Source organism: Esox lucius, chromosome 11 (assembly GCF_011004845.1).
Source record: "Esox lucius isolate fEsoLuc1 chromosome 11, fEsoLuc1.pri, whole genome shotgun sequence".
Classification (NCBI taxonomy): domain Eukaryota; kingdom Metazoa; phylum Chordata; class Actinopteri; order Esociformes; family Esocidae; genus Esox; species Esox lucius.
The window spans coordinates 50,195,589-50,222,253 of NC_047579.1; the positions used below are offsets into that span (position 1 = coordinate 50,195,589).

At 42.7% G+C, this 26,665-nt stretch overlaps 1 protein-coding gene across 2 annotated transcripts; it reads left to right on the forward strand.

The window, feature by feature from the left end:
• Positions 1–4,262: 4,262 nt before the first annotated feature.
• LOC105013441 (nuclear factor interleukin-3-regulated protein) lies at positions 4,263–13,876 on the forward strand. 2 transcript variants are annotated; one of them, XM_020050531.2, is made up of 3 exons: positions 4,263–4,369; positions 4,581–4,665; positions 11,618–13,876. In XM_020050531.2, the coding sequence occupies exon 3, from the start codon at positions 12,104–12,106 to the stop codon at positions 13,796–13,798; it is 1,695 nt and encodes a 564-aa protein (XP_019906090.2). In that variant the 5' UTR covers positions 4,263–4,369; positions 4,581–4,665; positions 11,618–12,103; the 3' UTR covers positions 13,799–13,876. The 2 variants fall into 2 exon arrangements, with proteins under 2 accessions (XP_019906090.2, XP_019906089.2); XM_020050530.2 differs by lacking the exons at positions 4,263–4,369; positions 4,581–4,665 and adding an exon at positions 6,856–7,115.
• Positions 13,877–26,665: the final 12,789 nt, after the last annotated feature.

Genomic DNA, 26,665 nt, shown 5'->3' on the forward strand with positions numbered 1-26,665 from the left:
GATGATTACTTCTGTATCCTCATCCCTTTATGTTGTTAATAAAAACAAGCTAATCTTCATTAAAATACTGGCCTAAATGGCTTGGTTATATTAAATTATACTGGACATTCATAACCACGAAATTGACCACACCAGTGCCCAGTTGATTCACAACATCTGACCAGAATGGGATGCCAGTGGTTCTAAAGGAAATGGTGGTGGATTTGATTGTCTTGGTAACATGTCAGGAGCTGATTCAGGATTTAATTCTGAATCAACACATACTCTATGTGTGGTGGACTTGAAGCTGATGGTTCTGGGCTTAACTCGTAGTTTTCTTCACCCAGCGTACCAGAGGCTAAGGATGAAGGAGTAGAAGCAGGTGATTCTAAGTTTTGTGATGGTTCTCATTACAGTTTATGTGTAATACCTCTGAAGTTGAGGTTGTTCTATCTCAGTCATGTGATGGTTGTATATGTAGTATGTGAGAAGCTGAGTTTAATGATTTAATCACTTCTATCAAGGCATTATTGGTCATCAGTTCAAGCATACGCCTATTTAACTGATTTTCCCTGGCTTTTAAAGCTCTTGCAAATTATTTTCGAAACAGATAATGTATTTCGTTCTGGTCTTCGCTTTCACTGCTGACATTTTGATTCTTTATCAGTACTAATCTGCAGAATGGTTGTGAATCAGTACAGGTGGTGTTTTGCAAATATCATCAATATCAACCCGATTAGTAGCTGCAGTCGTTAAGCATCGTCTCCGTTGCTTGCATTGGCTTGGCTAACCGTAGCACTCATCAAGGCATCACTGCCCTATTGCATTGGATGTTGGTCGAAAACACACTGGTCTTTCGGGCCAGGTAGATCAACGCTGTCCTCTTGTGGATCTTTGGAAGCTGTTGCACCTATGTGTACTGAAAGGGATAAATATGACTAATGAAAAATAAACCAACTCCCTCCCTTCCCTGACCAGCCTGCTCCCTTCTCCTGAGAAAAACATCTCAAAAAATCACCACACGCACACATTTTACATTAAACATATACATAAAACACTTTTATTACTCAAACTAAACATCCTGGAGCTACCTCATAAAACCCACCCCCTTCCCTAAATGACACATATGAAACCTTTTAACCCTTTGACATAATTATTAATCTCCATAACCTTTGGCCGTGGTCACACCACTCAAAGGCCAAAGCAATAAATCACACTGTTTACAGAAAAGTGTAATAAACAATATAATACTTCTCCCTCGCGTATCAACATGAAAGGGTCATTGTGACCAAATCAACCAAGATGTATAGGAAACAACAGTTGCAGTAGACCTCTATGAAGGCCCCAGTAAAGCCCTGTGTCATTCCAGTCTCATCGCAGGAAAGGCTCTCTTTAACCTACAGCTGGATTCACGTGGGGAACCAGTACAGGAACGGGGGGGTTCCTGTATTGAAATTAGCATGGAAAGTTCAGGATGAACGGGGGAGGAGAGAAATTAGGCTGCTCCAAAATAAACCTGTTTGGCAGCAGCTCAGTAGAACTACTACAACATCGATCTTAACTCACACACCCTTAAAGCCCCCAAATCTCTAACTACCCCCCTCTTTTTTTCATTTTCCCTGTTTTGCAGCACAAGATAAAGCCTGTTGCTAGGCAGGCAGTAAGACAGTTGCTATGGGAACTCGTGTAGACATAACTGGTAGAGGGAGAGGTTGGGAGGGGGCGGGGGGGGGGGGGGGGGTGGGGGGGGGCAGCGTTGCTTGGGCACAGAGGAAGAGAAAGTGGGGGAGCGAGCACCAAGTTCACGGCCAAGGCTTCAGCTCTGAACACAAAACGGATTGGTGAAGAGAGAGGAAGAACGGACCGTGACAACGGTTGGTCCATGTTTTGAATGTTTGAGTTCTCTCCGGTAATTGCATTGACATAGAGGGGGTAATGCATGGTGAACGAAAACCCTAGATGTACGAGGACCATTTCGCAATGACCCGGGTTGATGAAGAACGTATTTTGTATTTGCACTCAAATGAACACTGCTTTATATTTACGACTTCTATTACATCATTGTCAAATGTATGGCATTACAGGTGGATAAAATCAGGTATTTGAATGCTCTGGGGGGGTTGGTTGAAATGAGAGTTAGGCCTAATCCTAAACAAAATAGACTGAGTGCCTCCTTGCCCTGATTTGAATAATCCTTGCACTCTAAGGGTCTTAAAGGTAATGAGATAAATGAACATCTGCAGGCAGTTCCCTAGTAGGCGGCGTACCCACCACATGGAAACACATTGAGTTAAGCTCACCTTTTGGTTTGAAAAAAAGGAAACATCAAGGATTACCAAAATCAGACTCACCCAAAAATGTTTCTTTCAGATAAAACATGGTGTGCTCAAAGAAATCCTCAACACTAGGCTTGTCCGTAGACACTGTCGTAGACATGTAACAACACAGGTTAGGAAAACCTGTGCTTTTCTGTTTACCATGTTTTTCTACTCTGGGGGCCTTACAAATGACAGGTCTTGGCATAACCATTCCAACAGCAAAATCTATACCCAATACGAACAAGACTGTGTTCACCAGTAGGGTAGGCCTTACTCCAACAACTATAAAGACTAGACTTGAGTTTAACATTATACAAAGGAACTTCAGTGCCCCACTTCATCTCTTGAACACGCTAAGACTGAAGTGACAGAAAAAGGCAAAATGGCTTCCAAAATGAAGAATAGAGCTTCCTGAGTGTCTGCCTACATCTTTACAGAATACTAACCATCTTCAGCACTCTGCAGAGACATTAATCCGTTTGGTTCACACACATCAAATCCAAACTCTTGTTTAGGAGATCAACCAGCCAAACCAAAGACTTAATAGGTAGGACTGGTCCTACAAGCAGAAACTGGACACTTGTGAAGCCCCTTGTGAAGCCCCTTGTGAAGCCCCTTGTGAAGCCCTTTGTTTATAAATTGGCCAGCATACATTTTCGGATCTCATCATGCTCTAGCAACTCTCTCAGGTGGCTCAGGCAGTCTTCAGACGTTACCCAGGATGTCAGGTGTGGAATGTCAGGTGTGGGATGTCAGGTGTGGGATGTCAGGTGTGGGGTGTCAGGTGTGGGATGTCAGGTGTGGGATGTCAGGTGTGGGATGTCAGGTGTGGGATGTCAGGTGTGGGGTGTCAGGTGTGGGATGTCAGGTGTGGGATGTCAGGTGTGGGATGTCAGGTGTGGGAGTGTCCCCTTCAACCCAAATCAGTGATGGGACAGGAAAGGGAAGGGGCGATAATAACAGGGTAATTCATGACAATATCAAGGAAGGTACAAAAGGGTGGTAATGAAGAAATACAGCCCAGATTAGGTGGCCATTTTCAACTTCCCTTTAATTTAAAGGTGGTACACGCTGGCTGATCCACCCAAGATCAAACTCTGTTGAGGCTATAAGATGGCCTGACTTTTTTTCAAACCTACTGTTATAACCCCTCATCCATGTCGGTGGAGGTGGGTGGTGACAGGCATCTCTCAGGAAGACGCACCGTCTTTTCCTTTGGGCGCGTCAAGCCTGGTGGATTCAGGAGTCCCTGAAGAAACCGATCTTGGCGCTTGGAATCCCTGGAAAGGGTTTCTACCTGTAACAACAAGTATCTGAATGGGTCAGAGTCGATAACCCCAGCAGCAACCAGTGGGCTGACAACAATGATATTACAATCCTTCCTTTGAAATCAAAGACAAACTTTTTTTTTGGTGTGTTACTTCTTTTCAGTCAAAACAAAAAACAGTTGTTTTCTGTACTGTACATCCACAAACAATAATTTAAAAAAAAAAGCTCAAGCTTGAGTCATGTAAAGAAAGATAATGTAAATACTTCATTTAATCACAGTGTCATACATTGTTTCAATTTCATGAAAAAGATCAGGCTTTAAGTCATGAAACACATTTCAATCAACAATGAAAAACCTAGCAAATACATTTCAAACAGTTTAATTGATAAAGGTCATCCAATTTAACAAATCATACAAAACAATTTAACTTTGAAACCTTTTGAAAAAGTACGTAGGCCTACACCCTAGCATCCATCGCTGCCTCCAACTTAATCTAGTCGTTTCTTGTAACTGCCTATCAGCCTCTAGCCTCTTAAAACAGGTATGTCTGGGGAATACCTATGGGATTTTTGTTGCTAAGATGTGGGAAAAACATTATTTTCAGTAACGTCACCAAACACGTCAACCCAATCAAATGTAGTGTTTGGGAGGGGCATATACAGGTGCTCATGAGAATAACGCTTTCAGTGCAACAGTAGCTAGTTAAGTGAAGATGGCAGCAAAATCGCAAAATCTGTGTATGTATGTCGCGTTTGTGATGAACCTTATCAGTCTTTGTGAAACAAACATAACATTTTCCAAGGTAAATCGTCATTATTATCACACAATTGCTCTAGAAGATAATAGGACCGTTGACGCTGAATGATTTGTTTTCTAAAGTTGTATGTGGCTCCTGCAATCTTCTGCTAAAATATGTGTGGTAGAAAGAATTTGCGGTTTTGTGAGGGGAAAAGTTTTGATTTTGAGTAACTTTCTCTCCATCTTTGCTTCTTTTCTGCTATGTTGCAACCTAGGTAGGAACTAAAAACTTCGAGGAAATGTGTCATATCCAGTTCGAAGACATAGTGAAACCACGCTAAGCTCTCCTTCAACAAGCCTGTGAGTGGAGTTTTTTTTTTAAACTAACATCCAATAGAAATCGTGCCACTGAGAGTCAGCGGCAACTCGTTTTAATAGATACGTTTTCAGACCTCCAAGGAGGCCGGACGAGATTGGAGGTGTGGCCTCGCGAGACTAATCAGTCTGGACTGGAGTATTTTTTGCATTCTCTTTTTACAGTACTGCTTCAACTGTATCATGTTCAAGGACTTTCATGCATGTATAACCCAGTCCCCCAAGCATTTAAATAGGATTCAGATCTGGGCTTTGACTCAACCATAAAATAACCCTACATTTCATATTTTCAGGACATATGTTGTACAGTTGCTTTGCTTGAATGTTTTGGATCATTGTCATATTGTTAGTTGCATGTTAGATTCAGCTACAGCATTTTCACAGGTGGTGTCACATTCTCCTCAATAATTCTTTGGTGCAATGTAGAATTTGTTGTTGACTCAATAATGGTAAATTGGCTCTGAGGCCAAAAAGCCGCCACATCCCATAATGCCACATGGTTTTCAGTTGGTATGAGGACATTGGCCCTCCTTCATGCAACATGCTATGATCAAATTTGATTTTAAAATGGTTATACAGTCATTTCACCGACAGAGCTATTATTTTCTCAATATCATCTTTGTCGTATCCTAACGATCAAATGCTCGTTTGGTTGGAGAACCTGTTAGCCAATGTCAAAAAATATGATCATGCTTTATTCGCAATAAGACCAACTTCATCACCAAAAACGTCAATCATAACAGACACAGTAACAACAACCAGAATTATAATAATAATAATAGGTGATATAAAATAAGATGACAAGGAATATAGCACATACAAAGGTAGCTAACTGTTGACTGTCTGAGTAATCGCTCTCTCTCTCTTACAGATGGGGGAATGTGGCAGTTTGACTAAGACACATAGATACACATAGATACACATACAAACACTGATACTCAAATCAAGGGAAAGGGGAGTGTAGCACAGCTAGTTGTTTCATGAAGTCTTATTCCAAAATGAAATAGGGAGGGATTCAAGGACGGTGTACTAAGACCTGTCCATACAATAAACATGAACTTCTTTCCCCAAACTAAATCTGCTGAATAAAAGTGTTCCTTTCCCACTGTAGTAGGCATATTTGTGGAAATATTCTCACTACTATATTTTTTCTATTTTCTGTCTGTCTGTCTGTCTCTTTCTATAATAACTTTATAATGGGTGTCTGCATTCTACATCAAAAGAGTAGTGATGAGCATGCCGGGCTGACACTGGTGGCTCCGTTCATCAGAAAGAACTGTGTCATTTGGCTCCTGAACGGCACTTTGTTTACAATGCTTTAAGGGGTACGGTGTACAATCCTGCCTTTAATGATTATAAGGCTGAATTTAAACAATAACATCACTTGTCTCTTCTTCCTTTTCTCTTGCTGTACTAAGCCAGAATAGTATTGGCTAGTCCAGGGTGATTCGGGTTGGGGGAAATGGTACTGCAAAGTATCAAAAGCGAGTATGAGGAGATTTCAAGTATATGCAAGCGACAGACGGATCGGCTAGAAAGTTTCAATGGGGAATATCTCAGGCACAATAAGGATTTGAAACATTAACTTAAAACATTGATTGCCGATGTCTTCTGGTCATTTATGCGTTTGTTTATGCTAGCGGTACAGCTAAATCTTGCACATGGCCCCTTAAACATAACTCGAGAACAATGAAAGAAAAATCTCAATAATAGCCTATTCATGTACTGGCAAACATGGGTAGAATTATGTATATATCACAGAGTGAAATGCACATTCATATATTACACCTAATTAGCCTATTTGGTGTTTATTATACTTGACAGGTAGGCCTAAACTAGGCTGCTGAAAAAATCTGTATGATTGTCCCTTCAGGGCAGATATGCAACTATTAGTGAATAATTTAATGAAACGTTTTGTTTTACTCTTATGCAAATTATTGTTGATTGAGGCCAAAAAAATAAGGAAATCTAGGGGCCAAATGAACGGCGATTCGGTTCCCAAAATCCACCAAAAAGAACAGTTCAAAAAGAGTCGTTCGTTTGCAACCAACCCAAAACAAAGCAAAACAGGCTTTGTGACTAGTCCGTCCCGGTCCCTCCCCTCTCTCAGATATCGGGCGCGCGAGCGAGAAATAAAACGTGACTAGGCACCCAAAGCGTCATGTTATGCAACTACTGACCTACTAACATACATTTGGAGACATCGAGAGAGAGGAAACTGTAGCAAGTCCCTAACATAACATAAGAAGCAGATTTAAAATCAGTGGCACAGAACGCTGCCTAAATCTCTAATCAGAGTCCATATTCTACTGTAGGCATACGTAAATGGCGATCGTACATTTGAATAAGATAAAACGTCGGTTGTTGAATTTGAATGGTTGAACAAAAACGTTGCTGTTATTACGCACAGTAGAGGGTTTATTTACACAAGCAAGGTAAGCAAGTTATATCTATTTTTTTTATATCAATGTCCTTTAGATTGTGTTTTCAGTTGTACTATATGTGTAATTATTAGTCAGAACGATTTCATTAACCTAATAGCTATTTAAATGTAAAGATATATTTATGGCATTTTGATAACTTGAGAGTTTTGCATGACTTGTTCACAGACGCATTGTTTCAATTGTGCACAACGAGAAGAGTTTATACAATTTTAAACGAACCTTGAATGCAAAGCATTTTCCCAATGTCAAGACGAGGCGTTTCCCCCCAGTGTGGTAGCACATTGGGCAGGGTTAGAGCGGGGCTCATGGAATTCCTTTAGAAAAAAGAACGTTGTTGCAGGGGCCACATCCATCTCATATTTGTTGTAGCCTATACCTGCCTTCATTACTTTCCCCCGATCATAGTACGCTTTTAAGAGACGGAAAGATAGACAGCTTGAAATAGCGTTAAATTATAATTGTTTTGATTTACCATTTAAAGAGAATGGTTTCCTCTACAAATTGATCAACATTTCAAAAACATGAATGAACAGAGACAACTTATTGGAAATAAGTATAGGCTAAAGACAATTTAGTACATACCTGTACCATGTTTATTACTTAGGCGTACATTTAAATGTAAATGCAAATGTTTCTAAATTCAAAGGCTTTGATTTATAGTCCATTCGCAACAGGAAAAATCTCCTGTCGGGTCTTGGTCTACACTCTCCCTGTCACGTGTTGGCCTATTCTTTGTAAACCTTTACACCGGTGTTAGCCAGTTAACCCTTTCCCTGCGCAGTGGGCAAACAGAATATAGAGTGGGCTACTGGAATGCGTTCTCTATGTCGCGAAATATTTTTTGGGGGGTATGAATTAAGGATGAAATCTAAATTAGGCCTACTATCTGGTAAGCTAGATATTTTTGTCAGTAGGTTTGCCCATAAGGCTGCTGGGTGAAATTCAGTCACGAATTCGTGGCAAGTGTGTTTGTCGAATGCAATGGGCAAGAATATTTTTTGTGTTGTTTGGCTTCACGGGGATGTGATATGTATGAAGGCCATTTGTCTGAGAAAATATAGCCTACTGCGAATAGGAACGTGTTGATGACGTAAAAATTGTTACGTTGATATGGTTGATTTATTTATGGGCTATTTTACGTTGGGGAACAGTACTATATCATTGTACCAATATGAAGAAGCAACTGTAACATTTGCATTTTATTTCATAGGCCTATTATTCTACTATTACAAATAAGAAACTGTTGCGCACTAGTTGCATGTAAGCTACATCTCAATTGTAAGAATGAAAGATGCGCACACCTGTTTAAATTACCATAGGCCTACTCAGGCTGAGAGTGTTCAAAGCACACACACAGCACGTGGGAATCGTTGTGGAATGAGTGTTGCTCATAGCGCATGCGTTTGTTTTTGTTGTCCAGTGATGGTATTTTGCACCTTGCGTAATCTAGGCTTCTATAGTTTTTTTTCTACCGCGGAACGAGCATTCAATATTAATGAATAAGAAATCAATATCAATATATATATAGTTTGCTAAATAATTGTATAGGTGTGCTTATAACCTACAAGGGGAAATTTATAAGGTTTATGTGTTTCATTTTCAGCAAATTGCAAATTTAGATTCTGGTAAAGGCATTTATAAAGTGTCATGTTTGCTTAAAACATCATGTTAATAAATAAAACGGATTTGACAGGCTAGATGATGCAATCAATGGAAACCCATAGGCTAGGCACTTGTCCTTTGCTGAGGAGGTCTGCAAACTGATTGGCGAGTAAGCTCGATCTCTATGCCGGATCCAAATGTGGGTCACATTACTTATAAAGGATGGAGGGAATGTGGCCCTTGCCAATAAAATACCAGAATAAACCCCCTAACCAACTGAATCCTATCCGCCATAACAAAGACACCCATTCATACAGAAGAGATACACCCATGGGAAGCGGAATAAACGTGCAAAGTAAATATTTCAGATATTCTTTTTACAATAGCTTTTACACAATAATACATTTTAGGTTTTTTTCATCACTTTTCTAACTTCATCTTTTGTCCTTGTTTTGGTAGGTTTCATGAAACCTTTCCCTAAATTCCCAGTGTAATAGGCTGCACTGCGTGTATTTCTTGTCGTATTAAAACTCTGCAATTGTCAAAACTACATAGATATCACTATCACAAGGATGAGATGACCTTTCAAGATCGTATATAACTTTTTACTTGTTTCACTAGAGCAGAGAATGTATCCCACTGGTTGACTTCTGTTGTAGTTCATGGTTGTGTTTGGGACTTCATCCAAATATTCTTAACATTCACCATGTTACTTGGCGCTAGGAAAGCTAGTTTAATATACAGATTATTTGTTACACTGCTGCTGTGGCTGTGAGGGAGGACAGATAATTAGTTTACCAGGCCACGAGAGAACATGTGACTCGGGAAACACATGGGCCCCACCAGGTTACTTCTTTAGCAAGGCTTACATGGCTGTGTTAATGGACACGCAGTTGGCTTTGAACCTCGCCTGCTTGGCTGATATTTAGTTTCCTGGTAAGGTGAGACTTGGAATTTTTGGAAAAAGCCAGTCTTCCATATGACGTCCCCATATCTTACACCCGCTCTTATTGCCTAAATAGCTCGACAGAAATCATGTAGCGTTTGAACTCAATCATATGTTTTAAATGCCCCACCCAATTTAGCATTGTTTGTTTTCAACCCAATTATTTTCTATTGCAAACTTGGTCTGATCTGACATCCTTATCAGACACCATTCCAATACATATAAAAGCTCAGAGAAACAGATTCAAACTCACATGTGATGCAGCTTTTTTTGGGTTCAATTTGAGGTTTTATTTAATATAGTTTTCCACAAGTAAACACTGAAACATGGAGCCTAAACAGGTTAATGGTAGGCAGACTGTGGGGGACAGGATCAAGACATTGTCAGTTGCCCACAGCCAAGAAATCTAACAAGGTGAATATTTCGTCAAATCTGTCATGATTTATTCATTCTAACAGGTCTACAATGTGGTTACTCATTGATATGTGTTTGACATTTGCATCAGGTCACAGCATTTGTATCTGAGCTTTTTCATAAGAACACGTTAAGCTTTATCTGGTAATAACTCCCTTAGTAGATAGCTGTAAGTTATTTGATACACTGTAATGAAGTAGATGGGTTGGGACCTGCGATTGTTGCGATTAGCCGACACGCTGGTGCGCTGTGCCTGGGTGGGATTCACACTCATTACGACGGTCTATTTCTGTAGCAGCAGTGTGACACTGAGCTGGTGATGCATTCATCAATAAACTCTCCAGCTACATTCATCTCTCCAGCTCATTTTAGCAACCCACAAAGGAGCTGAGCAGCTTACGCAGCCATTGACGTCAGTTGTCTCAGTTTTCTTAACGCTTTTCGGTTTGTCGTTGTCATAAATCAGTCAGTTTGTGCAGAGGGAGAGGTTCTTTATGAGGGATGAATGTATTATGTGTTAGACGTGATTGGTTGCCTCCTTGGTTTTTGTCTTTCGTTGCCGTGTGTGATATGTTGTTTTCTCCCTGCTAACCGTCATCTGAGTTCATACATCCCTTTTTAGCCTACCTGGCTCATTTCCTCAATGTCTCTGTCTCACTCTCACCTCTCTCTACAAATAGAGTATGCCCTAATTCGCTTCGGGACTGTCCCTGGCTCACCCGTGGTCCCACTGACCTATATTTCTAGGGCGCTGTGTAGGCACCAGCCAGAGCCAGTGTTTAAGCAGTCCGTTGTTTCTGGGTCAGTGGGGAAAGTCTTTCCAGTTCTTCCCTTGTGCCACACTGCAAATGCCTTTTTCAATCATAATATTAGTCTGGATGGAATATTTTGTCTGCACCACATCATGGTACTCAAATACTCAGTGAACTCTGTTCCTAACAGATTTTTGTTTGGGAAAATAACTTTGTTGCCAGACATGTTGTTATGATTATAGTAGCCTTGTATCCCAATTCAAAGGATAATAAATCATGTTCAAAAAATAATATGTGGAATGCCTTATTAAAAAAAAAAATAGAAAAAAGTTTGTTACTCAGAAACGGCTATATTTGCTTAAGAACAGCAAAATGTTGTCTGAATAGCCTGCCTCATGTTTATCACATCAAGCAAGCCGACGGCAACCCATGGTGTCAAGGGTCATGGGCCACAGACAGAAGGCCAATAGAATCAGGTCAGATAGTGGTAGTCAGGGAAGTCACACTAGGGTTACTAGGTATACAGAGTATTCATTGGTTGTCAGGAGTTACATTTGAGTCAAAGCCAGAAATGTAGAGCCGATGAAAGCAGAAAGATGTCAGAAGCAGCATATTCTTTCTCCTCCAACAAGATTATTTGATCACTAGACAGGCCAGAAACTAAAATAGACTTCGTTAACTGTGACAGAAACAGATATAATTCCTTAAAGATGTATGTGCATACTTGAGGACGGCTGTTCACAAGGAATAACCCTTGTGCCATTTCTTTTTTGTCTCAGCTTCTCATCTTGCAACTGACTGAAGAGAGAGGCGACGCCCCCCCCCCCCAAGTGAGTGACAAGCCGAGGTAGACAGAGTGACCTACATCTGAACCAGGCCTGGAGCAAATTTGGGCTCCGCACGCTCAACTCTGCCATCTTGTAAAAAGATAACAAAACCACGACAAACAACAAAATAGGTCAGAGGATCATTAAGCTTGTCACATTATCCAGACTCCAAGAATTTGTTTTTCCTGGCAGCCTTGATAAAACATTTTGCGAAAGAGCTGTAGAGAAGACGACGGAATAGTGTCGAAGGCACACATTGGATAAATGAGGGGAATGAACACAGAGTTCCACGTTATCTTGAGCGTCTTGGCCAATATAGACACTTGAACCGTAAGCTTGTTCAGTCAGTAACATATGTAAAGGAAGATTCCCACAGTTCGTCATCACCCCTTTTCTCCCCTTGAGTTTCATTCCCAGCAGTTCAACCACTGACCAACAATGGAAAGCTTCAGTTCGCAACTCCAATCTGCAAGCTCGGAAAATAATCTGGACAACCTAGAGACATTCTCTAACTACGAAGAGTCTCTCCCGTCGCCCCAAGAAACCCCATCTCGCCAAGGACGCCTCATCAAGCCCAACATGAGTTGCAGACGCAAGCGGGAGTTCATCTCTGATGAAAAGAAGGACGCCTCCTATTGGGAAAAGCGCCGTAAGAACAACGAGGCGGCCAAGCGCTCCAGAGAGAAGCGGCGTCTGAACGACATGGTGTTGGAGAACCGGGTGATGGCGCTGAATGACGAGAACTGTCGGCTGAAGACGGAGCTGCTGCAGCTGAAGCTGCGCTTTGGCCTCATCAGTACGGCGTCCTATGTGGAAAAGAGCCAGCAGCTCGCTGGCGGAGGCACGGCTGCTGGAGCCTCATCCAGCTACTACTCCAGTGGCTACTCCAGCAGTTCCCAGGTCATGATGAACTCGGACTCCTCGGAGACCGATCGGTCAGGCCGCCGGGAGGGGCGTGGTCAGCTAGTGAAACACTCCCCTCACGGGTCCCTCTCGGATATGTCTGATGGGTCCTCCCGGGACAGCCCGGAGCCTACGGCCTACGATATCAAGCAGGAGGAGGGCATACTGGAGATGGACATTGGGAGCGGCATGTTCAACGTTCTCCCTAGCCTGGCCTCCACACAACACCACCAGGAGAGGGAGTCAAGCTACAGCAGCCAACAGCACTGTTCCCTCAATCCCCAGGAGAGCTTCACCAGCAGCACCAGCCGTGCCCCTCCACTCTCCCAACAGAGGAGTGTGATCCTTTATCGCTCCAGTAGTGCCTCACACCCAGTGGAGAGCCAGCAGCAGGACGAGGATCAGCCGAATGCTGGGGCCAGACCGCCGGTCCAGGCTCAGGAGGGCCACAGGGAGAACTCCGAGGGCCTGGCAGAGGTGACCAAGCAGATGGAAAGGAAGACGTTAGACTCGCCACCACACGACTACCCAGACTGCCACTGTGAGGCAGAAGAGAAGCATATGTACGAAGTTCCCGACTGGCAACAGGAGGAGAGGACCCAGAGGGCTCTTACAGGCATTGTCCAAACACAGGAGTCTGTCAAGACGCATCTGTTCCACAGCCACACTGGTCACGCCTACCTCCTCAGTGCCCATGACGAGGAGACACCCATACTGACCTTTGAGGGTGGGCCCAGAAATGAGGGGTACTACCAGGGACACTCAACTTCAGGCAAAGACACCTCCTCTAGCGACAATGATCCCCGCAGCTCCGACAAGGAAGCATCCACGGACGACGAGTCCCCGTCCTCCTCCTGCTCTGACACTGGGAGCTACCTCCAGCACCTGTCAGTCTCACACCAGTCAGGAGGAGAGCCTCTGTCCTCCCCACAGGACCTCTCCCAGTGCCAAAGCAGGGATGTCCAGGCAGAGGTTAAAGGCACTGCCCTGCCTCATAAACTGCGTCTAAAACATAAAACCATGAGCTCCCAGCAGGACTCTCCCACCACCCCTCCTCCCTCCTCTGTCCTGCCCCTCCCCCAGCACCCATACCTGGCTCTCATACAGCAGCAGAGCTGCAAAGACAGGGAGAGTGAGAGCCAGCCCCCCACAGGGTTCTGTAAGCAGCCATCCCCAGCTGGGTCTTGGATGGAGTATGGGAACAGGGAGCCAGGTGGATCTCCTAACTAGAGGTGTGACGAAGTGCCTCTAGAACTGTTGAAGGCCACACCTACTCTGAGGTTTCTCTGATGCTGCCTTACAAACAAATACACTCTGTCCCTACTCAGTCTTAGTCCACCATTATCCTTTTACCCCACTTTTCATCTGCCCCACCTTCGAGCCCTGGGACTAGAAAGCTGGGCTTGCTAACAAAACTAGACTTCTGGGTGAGTTGTATAATGTATAAACTTTTCAGTTGTTCTCCATAATTACAAAAGCACTTTTGTTTATGAATGAGAGGATGGATGGAACATGTTGGTTTCGTTTTTTCAAAAACAGGAATTGCTAATTTCAAAAGATAATCTAAGTTGACTGTGCTGTTGGAGCTTTAAATGCCCCTCTTATGGTGTTTATCTGGTTTCAGATGAACTAACAAAATCAACATTCTGGAAACATTCCCGTGACCAAAGATTCAAGATAAAAATAAGTTCCATCCCTCTTCCCCAACACTACCTCTATGAGTCCATATTTCCCCTTCCCTTCTCTGTGATCTTTTACAGCCTATCTTCTCTTTTTTATTTTTTAAGCACTTGGTTTGTGATATACTGTATAAATATACATATAATTTATAATTATATATTTTACAAAGAAAACTAAAAAAAGACTAAAAAATGTAGGCAAACTGTTGAGGCAAGAAAGGACTGAGGATGTGATCGTTCTGTTGTCAGAATTGTTCCGTACAGTATAAGGTTACATGTGTCTACTGTTGCAAACACCACTTAAATTAGAAAGGCTTCACTCGTTCATTCTGTTTACAGAAGTACTGGCAACAGCTTTTTGAAAGCGTCTTACCAGTTCCTAGGGTGGATCTGTAAGAGATGGATGTGGTTATGGTGCAATCTGGAAGTATCGACCGGTTGCACTGCCGCTGTTTCCATGTTTCAGCGCAATATTGAATCCTCTGAAAGGCCCGTAGAAACACATACTAAAATAAATCATGTTTATAAACGTTAAGGTATACAAGTTGGAGTTGGGGCTTATGGGGACGTATTTCTTTTTACATAAAAGTAATATAACCCAAATTATATTATGAACGAATTCTATAATTATAAATGATATTCTCTGTACTATAGTCTTAGCCTGAGTAAAGCCACTAAGTCCCTTCAACAAATCAACACACTACACACTACACAGGTCACTCAGCTTGAAAAAGGGCACAAGTCCTATTTTGAAATGCAGTGGTCTGACCTGATGTTGAGCCACTGCCTTAGAGAAACAGTGAAGCGTCTCAATACTAGCTAACTGAATCTCTGAAACAAGATCATTCGTCATCTTACACAAAGAGCCCAAATACTGAGTTTTTTCCAGTTAGGTTTTGTAAAAAAAAAAAAAACAAGGACAATCTTTAGCTACTTTGTTATTGAGATTTCCCATCTTTCATATGTGCCTCTGTAGTGTAATACACAGGGAGACAAGCCCTGGCCTTTGTTCCTCTCACTGGGCGAGAAAACTGAAGCCTGCACTGGATCTCACTGTTTCATAAAGTCTATGTACCATGTTTGGCTTTTTTGGCACCTTTGTATAAATGTAAAGCTTTCTGTTTGTCGGGCAACACTGTAATGTTAATATCTTTCTTTTATTTTAGGCTAAGTGTTGTTCTGTTCTTGTCTTTTTCCTATTAACTGTGTGATTATGTATTTGCCCCACATCCACCATCCTCCCGTACTTCAATGTGTTGTTAGCAGTGATGTTTGTGGTTTTGCTGACGGTTTTATGAAAATAGTCCATATATTCAGGCAAGATGTGTGGTTTTGTTGGAGCGAGTGGCGTCTATGTTGACACACGTCCTTAATGGCTATGTAAATAAAGACACTAGTATTCATCATGGAAGATGGATACATTTCAAATACAAAATAAAAAGGATGTTGAATTTCTCAACACGTTATAAAACAATGTTCTGTTTTTTCTTCACACTCAGACCCCAGTACAACTCTGGTCTACAAGGGCAACATCCAGGTCATGATGACTGTTGAAACAAGCAACAGCTGTGTGTTATGCCAGAATGAAAATCACAGGCAGGTTGTCTCTCTCGTACTTGATGCTCAATACATTTACCCTTAGGTTGTTCCCAGGTTAGTTTTTATGCAATCAACAATAATAGTAACTGTGCTTTTGTTAAGCAAATTACACTGCTTCCCTTCAAAGCACACGTGACTGGGCTCAGTCAGCTGTCCTAATCGTTGAGCCACTCAGTAGCTGGGAGTGTAGCAGTGCAACATGGATACTTAAGGCTGGGGTGTAAATATCACACATCTTCTAGCGTAATAAACAGACTGTAATTTAGACCAGAGCAGCTGCTTATTAACAGCCTTCCTTCTTATTGAACACAGCAGCAGAGAATAAGTCACTCGTTATTGAACGCAGACGCAAAACAGAGCAGCAAAGTGTTTTGGTTTTAATGTTTGAAACAAAGACTCAGAGTCCTCATCCATATTAGCAGGTATGGGTAGATCTTTGTTCCATTTTTAATAGCCTGGGTACAGCCTGTCCCTGGGCTCTTTCCTGGCACTCAGGATTAGGGTAGCTTTGGAGTGACACACTGACCCATATTGTCTCGACAGACTGCCTGTCCGACCTCCCTGATGTAACACTGGCCTACTTCTGCCAACTGGTTACCGGCCTGTGGACCCACGTACACAGGGCAGAGAAAAACTGTCACGACACCACACCATTACTGTTACAAAAACATACATTTTGTCGTTGTAACTTTAGCTAAACAGTCATTATTGTAGTTGAGAATTGGTTGTCAGTCGGCTGACCCACATAAATAAAAATGAATAATGCTTTGAGTTTTTTTATTCAATGTGTCTCTAAACTGTGAGGCTATTTTATCCAGGTCTCAAGAAAGAGACATGGAAATATAGAAGTTGAATACAAATACCAATAATACCAAAGTGAGGTTCCTGTGAGGAACATTTTAAAGTAACTGGATCCCTTTCTGCTTCTGCTTCTTATTTAAACTAACAAGTGTCACAAACAGTTCTCACAGGCTGAAACTCAGCAGGCATGCATGTCCATGGCTGGGGAACTGGTGAGGGCAGAAACAATCTCTGCTGCCAAGTCTCCTGGCCCACGTTCAGTGTTGCTGGGATTGGAACAGGCCAGCTTACTCAGCCAGAGGTCCAAACATGCTATAGTATTGGCTTTGCTGTGCTGTCCTGTTCTGGATGAAGACTGGAGCCTGGTTACCGATCATTAAGTCCGTGACTGTTGTAGAGGGTCCTGTGTCGCCCTTCTCCTCCACACACTCCACTGGCATCCAGTTAAAGTTGGCGTCGAGCCACTACCAGACCGTGGTGCTGGCCCTCGGACTGGCCCAGGGGGAATGCCTGTTCCTGGTTGGCCAAGCCTGACCCTTCAGGAGGTCAGCAACCCCTCAGCCCAGTCAAAGCTCTTCTCTTTCCTGGCAACATTATAAACAGCTTATACTTGAACTACAGCAGAGAGAGTATCTAAAATAACCCCCCGTTGTCTTTGGTGAATTTATGGTTGTGCTTATTTCTTCTTCCTCCTAGCAGTGAATTTGCTGATGGCTACTTGACTGAGTGAAGAGTCCTGATAATTACTGGGTTGTGGGATTATTCCACCTATGCGCCAATGGAAAGTCACTCTGGATAACAGCGCAGGCTAAATTATTCAAATGTTGACTAGTTTTAATGATGACACCTGGCTATAACATCCCACCTCTTTCCTTTGTCTATATAAAAAAAACTCCAGATGTTCAGCCTGCTAACCTTGATCTGCAACAATTCAAGTAGATGAAGTGGAATAATGTTTCGGAAGCGCGAATACCTGACAAAACAAAGATAAAACTGACTTTTTGGCTTCAGCCCCGCGAACCCCCCCCCACTTCACTGCATCTGTGTCCTTAAATCCTTAGTGCTCATATTTGGTGAACTACTGCACTCATCAGCTGAATGAAGTTTCCTTCTAGAAAGGCAGAGCTGGAATTTGCAGGTGACAAGAAAATGTAAGTTCTGCACCTTTGTGGTTTAGAATATGTTTCAGAGACACATGACGGTGATTGGCACGTGTCACCAGAACTCACCGGTATTAACAACTGGAAACCAGCTACCCGGTTCAGAAGCGTTCAATTTGCGGCGGTCTCTTGATTTTAACCCCTTCTGTTCCTCACTCAAAACCTTCCTTTACGACTTTTTTGGAAAGGAAAGAAAAAGGTGCAGTGGTTGGAACTGTATCCTAAAGACCGCACTACACCAAGCAGTCTCATAGTCTCATAGCAGGCAAGCTTTCTTTGACCCAGTACACCTGTCTGATTTGATTGGCACGTTAGGGAGCTTGAGGAAACAGGTCAAGAGAAAAGTAGGTCAACGTGAGAGGGAAGAAAAACAAGGAGGCATGAGGGAGGGTTGTGTGTGTGGGCTGGGTGCATCCCAAAATGGTTCTTCTGTTGAACAGATGGTGAACTAGTCGGTCAGGCTGCTTGGCTCTTCCACCTCACCTGAGTAACATGGTCAGAGAGGGAAGGGCTGTGAGGTCAGAAGGACCCAGCTCATGTCTAGAGTGACACATTTCACCTTTTCACACCTTTTTTTCGACGGATGGCAGAAATCTCAGTGTTTCACAGCCAAAGCAGGTACATTTAAAGGAGAAATATTATCGCTACATTCCCCAACTTAAAAACCAGAACCGCACGCTGTGGATGTAAAAGACTGATGCTTATTTTACTTATTGAATGCTTGATGAAATGCATGTTTTATGCTTTTTTTGTTTTCATTTTTTTCTCTGCGCTGAATACTGCTATTGAATCTGACTGCAAACCACCTTTTAACCCCTGCTCAGCAGTAGTGAATAATAAATATAATTACATTACATTACTACCACTCACAGGCACACCGTACAAAATAGCATGCATAATTATACCTCTCGTTGCTGTTGCTAAAACGAACATTTTCACAAGACATTCCACAAAAAGGATATATCTATGTGGTTGTTTTGGATGTTTTGAAAAACCCTACACACGTGAGAGTGATGTGATAAACATCACTTTTAAAGAAACATTTAACAGTGAAAATATCACAGTTTTGAAAACAGGACCTCAAAAAAGATAGCCTAAATGACTAACGCTCTGATATCCTGGCATTGTTTGACTCTGGGCAGTGAGTCAAAATAGCACAGGAATGAAAGGATTCCTGGTACTAGACTCTGTACAAAGAACTCCCATTGCAGCCCAACACAGGGAAGCATGATTCCGGGGCATAGGTAGTGAAAATATGGGTCTATGTAAGCCTGTATTACAAACATAAAGAATGATTGTGCAAAACATCTCAAATCCAAAGCACCTTGGTGAATAGACCTGGTTGAGGAGTGGTTTATGTCCCAATGATGGCCACTCTCCTCTCCAAGAGGAACAATATATTTTATAGAATCACTATTATGGATTACCCAGTAGAAAAATGTAGTTCTGTCATTGGCTTGTTGGGATGTATTCCCCGCTTATTTATATTTGTTGACTGCAGGAATCCTGGAATTTAAGTGTGAAGTATGAAGTGAAAGGATAGAGATGTCAAAACCTGTGGTACCCCAGAATTCTAGCCTAATGGATTATAGTTCTCCATGCTGTTAGTCCCCAAAACCATGCTTCCTCCTTTATGAGACAGAACACAGCAGAGCCAGGCGGAAACAGGGTGTCAACTGCACAGTCAACCTTTTGAGTGACTGAATGAGTGAGTCAATCAATCAATCAAATGTATTTATAAAGTCCTTTTTACAACAGCAGTTGTCACAAAGTGCTTCACAGAGACACCCGGCCTTAAACCCCAAGGAGCAAACAATAGTAGTGTTGGATTTCAGTGGCTAGTAAAAACTCCCTAAGAAGGCCGAATCTTAGGAAGAAACCTAGAGAGGACCCAGGCTCAGAGGGGTGACCAGTCCTTCTTCTGGCTGTGCCGGGTGAGATATTAAGAGTCCAATTGGACTAATTTCTACATTTCTCTGGGCTAAATCTTGAATCTGTTTGATTTTAGACTAGGTGTGGACCAGGACCTCATCTCCTTCTAAAATGTAAAACTGGAGGAGACTGAGAAAAGTTAGAAAGTGCATTCCTCATATCCCCCAGCACAATAATATAGCAGCGTAACACCTTAGAACTGAGACGGGGGGGTCCAGCGACACTGTGGCCCTACCCGGGGGAGGCCCCGGACAGGGCCCAACAGGCAGGAAATCAATCCACCCACATTGAGTGGGTGAATGAGTGAGTGGGTGAATGAGTGAGTGGGTGAATGAGTGCGTGGGTGAATGAGTGAGTGGGTGAATGAGTGAGTGGGTGAATGAGTGAGTGGGTGAATCAGTGAGTGGGTGAATGAGTGAGTGGGTGAATCAGTGAGGGGGTGAATCAGTGAGTGGGTAAATCAGTGAGGGGCCACTGTGGAAAAGAGGGGCAGACATGGAACAAAGTCAGAGCAAATAACAAAAATCTTTCTGTCTAAGAGTTTCCTTCCTGTTGGACCAGAAGAGAGTTTAATTAGGTCAGACGCCACAATCCACTGGTATTGGTCTCTCACCTAAGCAACCACCAGGGGATCTCTGCTTTTTGGGATGCGCAGCAGGGGGAAAGATTAACAGAACGTGGGGCCAATGACTTGTCTTTTCTCATCAGTGTAATGATTGAACACTAATAAATAATTCAATGTGCTTTGGACGTTATTAGCGGAAGCCACATTTCACAGGTGATATACTCAAATGTGGTGAAATTGCTGATCAAATCGATTGCCATCCCTACAAACACCAGACTTTCTATGTCTCTGTGTGTAGAGTCCTGCATATAGAGACATTTCAATATGCACACAGCTGTCTCACTCAGAGAGAGCTAGGTCGTGGTGCTGTAGCGCGACTGCAGCTTTATCTGGTTATGTTGATTTGATAGAACATTCTTAATTAGCAATTGTCTGCGGGGTAAAAAATAAATGTTCTGTCACAGTGAAAACACAACATTGGAGAACTGCCATATATATTTTATGTCATAGATGGCAGCTTTCTTCCAAGAGATTCGTAGCACGAGGCCCATTAGCAGCTGGAACGTGGCGGAGCCCAATGGAGTCTAAAGTCTAAATTTGGTTACTTCTGGGCCAAATTCTGCATAACAACAACATTAACTACCACAACTAATATACTACCACACTATTCCACACTTATATATATATACACTCACCTAAAGGATTATTAGGAACACCATACTAATACTGTGTTTGACCCCCTTTCGCCTTCAGAACTGCCTTAATTCTACGTGGCATTGATTCAACAAGGTGCTGAAAGCATTCTTTAGAAATGTTGGCCCATATTGATAGGATAGCATCTTGCAGTTGATGGAGATTAATGGGATGCACATCCATGGCACGAAGCTCCCGTTCCACCACATCCCAAAGATGCTTTATTGGGTTGAGATCTGGTGACCGTGGGGGCCATTTCAGTACAGTGAACTCATTGTCATGTTCAAGAAACCAATTTGAAATGATTTGAGCTTTGTGACATGGTGCATTATCCTCCTGGAAGTAGCCATCAGAGGATGGGTACATGGTGGTCATAAAGGGATGGACATGGTCAGAAACAATGCTCAGGTAGGCTGTGGCATTTAAAAGGTGCCCAATTGGCACTAAGGGGCCTAAAGTGTGCCAAGAAAACATCCCCCACACCATTACACCACCACCACCAGCCTGTACAGTGGTAACAAGGCATGATGGATCCATGTTCTCATTCTGCTTATGCCAAATTCTGACTCTACCATCTGAATGTCTCAACAGAAATCGAGACTCATCAGACCAGGCAACATTCTTCCAGTCTTCAACTGTCCAATTTTGGTGAGCTTGTGCAAATTGTAGCCTCTTTTTCCTATTTGTAGTGGAGATGAGTGGTACCCGGTGGGGTCTTCTGCTGTTGTAGCCCATCCGCCTCAAGGTTGTGCGTGTTGTGGCTTCACAAATGCTTTGCTGCATACCTCGGTTGTAACGAGTGGTTATTTCAGTCAAAGTTGCTCTTCTATCAGCTTGAATCAGTCGGCCCATTCTCCTCTGACCTCTAGCATCAACAAGGTATTTTCGCCCACAGGACTGCCGCATACTGCATGTTTTTCCCTTTTCACACCATTCTTTGTAAACCCTAGAAATGGTTGTGCGTGAAAATCCCAGTAACTGAGCAGATTGTGGAATACTCAGACCGGCCTGTCTGGCACCAACAACCATGCCACGCTCAAAATTGCTTAAATCACCTTTCTTTCCCATTCTGACATTCAGTTTGGAGTTCAGGAGATTGTCTTGACCAGGACCACACCCCTAAATGCATTGAAGCAACTGCCATGTGATTGGTTGATTAGATAATTGCATTAATGAGAAATTTAACAGGTGTTCCTAATAATCCTTTAGGTGAGTGTATATGGCTCTCGAACCCTATGACAACAGCTCAATAGACTCTCTGTGTCACTGTATAGAGCACATAAATACGTGGATGAACCAAAATTGTCTACAGTGAAACCAAGATAATACAGAGATTATTGTGTTTGGCAACAAAAATAAAATAACTAGTATTAGTGAAGAAAGATTCTCATGCCTTTAAAACCAGGGATCAAGTGTCTAACCTTGGTGTTCTGATAAACTCAGACCTCACATTTAACAGTCATATCAAAGCGGCCACCAAAACAGCATTCTGTCATCTTAAACATATACAGTGGGGAGAACAAGTATCTGATTTTGAAGGTTTTCCCACTTACAAAGCATGTAGAAGTCATAGGTACTCTTCAACTGTGAGTGACGGAATCTAAAACAAAAATCCAGAAAATCACATTGTATGATTTTTAAGTAATTATTTTGCATTTTATTGCATGACATAAGTATTTGATTCATCAGAAAAGCAGATCTTAATATTTGGTACAGAAACCTTTGTTTGCAATTACAGAGATCATACATTTCCTGTAGTTCTTGACCATGTTTGCACACACTGCAGCAGGGATTTTGGCCCACTCCTCCATACAGACCTTCTCCAGATCCTTCAGGTTTCAGGGCTGTCACTGGGCAATACAGACTTTCATCTCCCTCCAAAGATTTTCTAGTGGGTTCAGGTCTGGAGACTAGCTTGGCCACTACAGGACCTTGAGATGCTTCTTACGGAGCCACTCCTTAGTTGCCCTAGCTGTGTGTTTTGGGTCATTGTCATGCTGGAAGACCCAGCCTTGATCCATCTTCAATGCTCTTACTGAGGGAAGGAGGTTGTTGGCCAAGATCTCGAGATACATGGCCCCATCCATCCTCCCCTCAATACTGTGCAGTTGTCCTGTCCCCTAAGAAAAAGCATCCCCAAAGAATGACCTGCATTGCTTCATGGTTGGGATGGTGTTTTTGGGGTTGTACTTATCCTTCTTCTTCCTCCTAACACGGCGAGTGGAGTTTAGACCAAAAAGCTCTATTTTTGTCTCATCAGACCACATGACCTTCTCCCATTCCTCCTCTGGATCCTCCAGATGATCATTGGCAAACTTCAGACGGGCCTGGACATACTTGCGTGCGCTGCAGGATTTTAATCCATGACGGCGTAGTATGTTACTAATGGTTTTCTTTGAGACTGTGGTCCCAGCTCTCTTCAGGTCATTGACCAGGTCCTGTCATGTAGTTCTGGGCTGATCCCTCACCTTCCTAATGATCATTGATGCCCCACGAGGTGAGATCTTGCATGGAGCCCCAGACCGAGGGAGATTGACCATCATCTTGAACTTCTTCCATTTTCTGATAATTGCGTCAACAGTTGTTGCCTTCTCACCAAGCTGCTTGCCTATTGTCCTGTAGCCCATCCCAGCTTTGTGCAGGTCTACAATTTTATCCCTGATGTCCTTACACAGCTCTCTGGTCTTGGCCATTGTGGAGAGGTTGGAATCTGTTTGATTGAGTGTGTGGACAGGTGTCTTTTATACAGGTAACAATTTCAAACAGGTGCAGTTAATACAGGTAATGAGTGGAGAACAGGAGGGCTTCCTAAAGTAAAACTAACAGGTCTGTGAGAGCAAGAATTCTTACTGGTTGGTAGGTGATCAAATACTTATGTCAATTATTTAAAAATCATACAATGTGATTTTCTGTATTTTTGTTTTAGATTCCGTCTCTCACAGTTGAAGTGTACCTATGATAAAAATTACAGACCTCAACATGCTTTGTAAGTAGGAAAACCTGCAAAATCGGCAGTGTATCAAATACTTGATCAAATCCCCACTGTAGCCAGAATTAAGGGCTTGGTGACCCAAAAAGACCAAGAGAAGCTCATCCATGCTTTTATCTCTAGTAGGGTTGACTACTGTTATGGCCTCTTAACTGGACTCCCCAAAAAGACTCTAAAACAGATGCAGCTCATTCAGAATGCTGCTGCTAGAATGTTAACCAGGACCAAGAGAACAAAGCACACCAATCCAGTTCTTAAATATTTGCTGGCTTCCAGTCATTTACAGAATACATTTAAAAGTGGTGCTTCTAGTCTATAAATCATTGAATTGTTTAGGCCCCGAATACATTTCTGATATGTTTGAAGAATATAAACCAAGCAGGGCTCTTAGATCCATGGACACAGGTCAGCTAGTAGAGCCCAGAGTCCAAACTAAACATGGCAAAGCTGCATTTAGCAGTTATGCTGTACATAAATGGAATAAACTACCAGAAGATAAAAAATGTAATCCAGGTTAAAAACACTTCTCTTTTCACATGCCTATGACTGAGCACTTAAACCTAACCGCACTGTTTAGTCTTACAGCTTTTATAGCTTCCTGTGTTTTTATCCCGTTTATTCTACTTCTATTTTATTATTCTATGTTTTATTATTGCTTCTACGTATGAATTGTGCTATATAAATAAACTTGCTTGCTTGCTAAATTATTATGCATTTTATTGCATGACATAAGTATTTGATTCATCAGAAGGATACAACATTACCATTACATGACTTGGGCTAGTCCCAGTATACAACATTACCATTACATGATGTGGGCCAGTCCCAGGATACGACATTACCATTACATGACGTGGGCCAGTCCCAGGATACGACATTACCATTACATGACGTGGGCCAGTCTTAGGATACGACATTACCATTACATGACGTGGGCCAGTCCCAGGATACGACATTACCATTACATGACGTGGGCCAGTCCCAGGATACGACATTACCATTACATGACGTGGGCCAGTCCCAGGATACGACATTACCATTACATGACGTGGGCCAGTCCCAGGATACGACATTACCATTACATGACTTGGGCCAGTCCCAGGATACGACATTACCATTACATGACATGGGCCAGTCTCAGGATAGTGGGTCGAAGGGCCACAGCAGGTTCACATCTTTTCCCCACCGTTTCATCCAATAATAAAGGAGGCCGTAGCAAATCAAAAGTAGGCGCCCTGTCCATGATGTGTCCCTGATGTGTCCATGATGTGTCCCTGATGTGTCCCTGATGTGTCCCTGATGTGTCCCTGATGTGTCCATGATGTGTCCCTGATGTGTCCATGATGTGTCCCTGATGTGTCCCTGATGTGTCCCTGATGTGTCCATGATGTGTCCCTGATGTGTCCCTGATGTGTCCCTGATGTGTCCATGATGTGTCCCTGATGTGTCCATGATGTGTCCATGATGTGTCCCTGATGTGTCCCTGATGTGTCCATGATGTGTCCCTGATGTGTCCCTGATGTGTCCCTGATGTGTCCCTGATGTGTGGCTGATCGTCGATTACACAGACCTACCCCCATCCGTGCTTTAGCTGGGCATCCTGCTGGGAAAGATCACACACTGGGTTAGTTGCCAAAGGCCCCAAACCGTTCTGCTCAGTGTCGGCGTCCTCATCTGTCAGGTACACATGACGGGGGACATCCATTTCAGCAGGGTGCAGTTTCCTTGCCTTTTTCATCTGCTGCCGAAAGGGGCCCGGGGTCGGATCCAGTAGAGTCTGGAATCAGGCGTGCACCCTCCTGGTTCTGTCGTGTACCAGCCTTCTCCCCGCGCACGCTCTCCAGGGTCCTGAACCGCCGTAAAACTGTCGCATATTGGGATGTATATTGCAGTTAAGGAGTTGACCGCATCTGAAAAACAAACTTACTCAGCCACAAGTGCATTTATACTTTAGAGGTTACTTAATTAAATGGGTTGAAAAATAACATTCCTCTTTCTTTTGAATGGTGGCAATAATTTTGGGGTGGTGGCATGTAGCTGCTTAATCAATGAGAATTAAAGTTGGTTTTTGGGATCAGGACATACACTATATCTAGTTTCAGTGGGGTCCTCGTAATCCCCTCCGAATTAAAGCAATATGCTTATGAACAAGTAATTTATGAAGGGATTACTGATCTGGTCTAGAAAACTAAGGGATTATAGCGCAATGCCTGCTGCCATGTGTGTGTGTTGAGAGATATGTCTTTCGGTGGTTTAGTCTGACACATTACAGTGTTATGTTGGCTTTCAGAAAATATATTTTTCATACAGCTGCACATTCTATGAACTCATACTAGAAGGACAACCAAAAAAAAATAGGACATACTGCATAAGCAGTATGTGCCCAGGAAAGTATAGAAGGATGCGTATGTGAGTAATGGGATTGTGTGTGTGAGGCAAACAAGTGGTCTTAAAGTACATTACCACGCTTCAGTTTGTTTTTGTTTTATTTCTCGGTCTGTGGCAGAAACATTAGGCAACCTGTCTCATGTGATGTTTTTGGGTAAGAGCTAGTGAGAGCGATGTAGAGGGCAGAAAAGGATGATTAACATTTCTTACAAATATTTCACCACTGACAACTGGTACAGATCTTAGTTAATAATCTCTTTGGGCCAATGAGTGTGTTTTCGTCCATTTGTG